We start from the raw sequence: 1,849 nt of genomic DNA on the forward strand, positions 1-1,849 counted from the left end.
TTATTGTATCTTATTGTTGTAATATTCTGTTTTCTTTTCTTTTGTATTTTTTTAGCCCTGATGAAGCCCTGCAAAGCGGGGCAAAACGTCGGACATTAAAATAGTTTTAAACTATTTGTTCTTCTTTTTTTGACCGCAACCCTGACCCTCTATGGTCAGATCATCTGACCAACGGTCAACTATATATACATATATATTTTAATTCATATTATTGAAGTTTATTTTGAATCATCTCTATGATTCAGGACATTTACTATAGTTCTAATATTTGTTTTGACTGTAAATTGTATCTCTATAGTATCTGTGAGTTTTATTACAATAATTTTTTTTCTTTAATTGCTATAATGTTCTTTCTAGAATTCCTAATATGTCATTCCAAGGATTTCAGTCAAGTGCGTGTTTCTCTTTATCATTGTCATACTTCTTTTGAGTGTGACCAGTCTTCTTTCATTTTCTTTTCTTGATTAGTTTCTCTATTGGCTTGAGGTTAGTCCTCTGTCTTAATTCTTTGTTGGAAATGATTTCAGGCTAGTGGATACCAAAAAGTATTCCTCTCAAGCATCTATTAACAAATATATAAAGTTTTTCCAAAACTATTTTAGTGACTCTCCAAGTTTAAGATGCATACAAGAGTATTGAAAGGACATAGGTTTTAAACAGACAGTTTTATATCCTAAAAGATGCTCTTGTTCTTTCAAACTTTTTACAACTGGACAAAGTACTTACAGGATGAATTCTATTTCTGTTTCAGTATAAATACTCCACTGCAAAACAGTCTACTACCGACAGACAGTCAGCAATGGCATCAGTGTTAGCAAGCCTCGAAAGGGATTTGGAATTAGTCTGTGTGACAGGAGTCGAAGATAGGCTTCAGGAAAATGTCAGCGTGACACTCGAAACTTTGCATAATGCAGGTGTAAAGGTGTGTAGAATTTTAGTATTTATTTTTTGACCAACTTTTTACTTTAACAAAGGAACCTCTTTGTTATTTAACTAATTTCATCATCTAATAATTATTGACTTTATATGTGTGATAAGTTATGGAACATAAAAATTCATGCCATTGCAATAGTGTTTGATTAATATGTTTCTCCTTATTTTTGTAGCAACAGAAAAATAGAACTTTTTAGTTTTTAATTTTCGCCTTACCTTATCTCTAGATTTTTTTTTTTTTTAAAATAGCAAAAACTTTAATACGAGCTCACCAATTTACACAAAAGATTTTTGTAAACGTATTTAGAGTGGTAAGTGAAAGTTGTTTATAATCGCTTCATATCAGATTTTCAAGATTAAAATTAATTAACTAATAATGACAATTATGAAAGCTAGACTCCCTTTCTATTACAATTATTCCTATGAGGTAATCATCCTAAAACAAAGTTCTATTTTTGTCTCAGTAAGTTGTTGAAAATCTTTAATTTTCTTTTCAGATATGGATGTTGACAGGGGATAAATTGGAAACGGCTATGTGTATTGCGAAATCAAGTAAGTTAGTTTCTAGAGAACAAGATTTGTTCGTTTTTGATAAAATCGATTCTAGAGCAGATGCCCATGCACAGCTCAACTCTGCGTGGAAGAAACAAGACTGTGCGCTGTTTCTAACTGGTGCTTCATTAGAGGTAATTTCAAAATTATTATTAATAACTTCTGACTTATTGTATCATATGTATTTAATATCAATAAGAGTAGAGCGGAAGTAATATTTTCAACAAATTCATTCATTATTAAGTTTAATTAATATTCTGGATTTCCTAGCTTCACTCGCCTCACTTTCCTAGGGAAAACTCAAATTATGACCATTTCTTAAAGAAAATTGTATTTTAAAATCATTTTATTCCATATATTTTCT

The 1,849-nt window shown here is 30.4% G+C and overlaps 1 protein-coding gene across 1 annotated transcript in view; it reads left to right on the forward strand.

Annotated features, from left to right (window-relative positions):
• The window catches only part of LOC106679753 (probable phospholipid-transporting ATPase IIB), a gene marked incomplete in the record, with an annotated part of 30,679 nt that overhangs the window by 20,915 nt on the left and 7,915 nt on the right, over nucleotides 1-1,849 (forward strand). Inside the window, 2 exon segments of the mRNA XM_067052693.1 lie at nucleotides 752-922; nucleotides 1,431-1,619. Coding sequence (XP_066908794.1) covers nucleotides 752-922; nucleotides 1,431-1,619 — 360 coding nt within the window.

The sequence above is a fragment of the Halyomorpha halys genome, unplaced genomic scaffold (assembly GCF_000696795.3).
Source record: "Halyomorpha halys isolate HHAL.00 unplaced genomic scaffold, Hhal_1.1 Scaffold14.1, whole genome shotgun sequence".
Classification (NCBI taxonomy): Eukaryota; Metazoa; Arthropoda; class Insecta; order Hemiptera; family Pentatomidae; genus Halyomorpha; species Halyomorpha halys.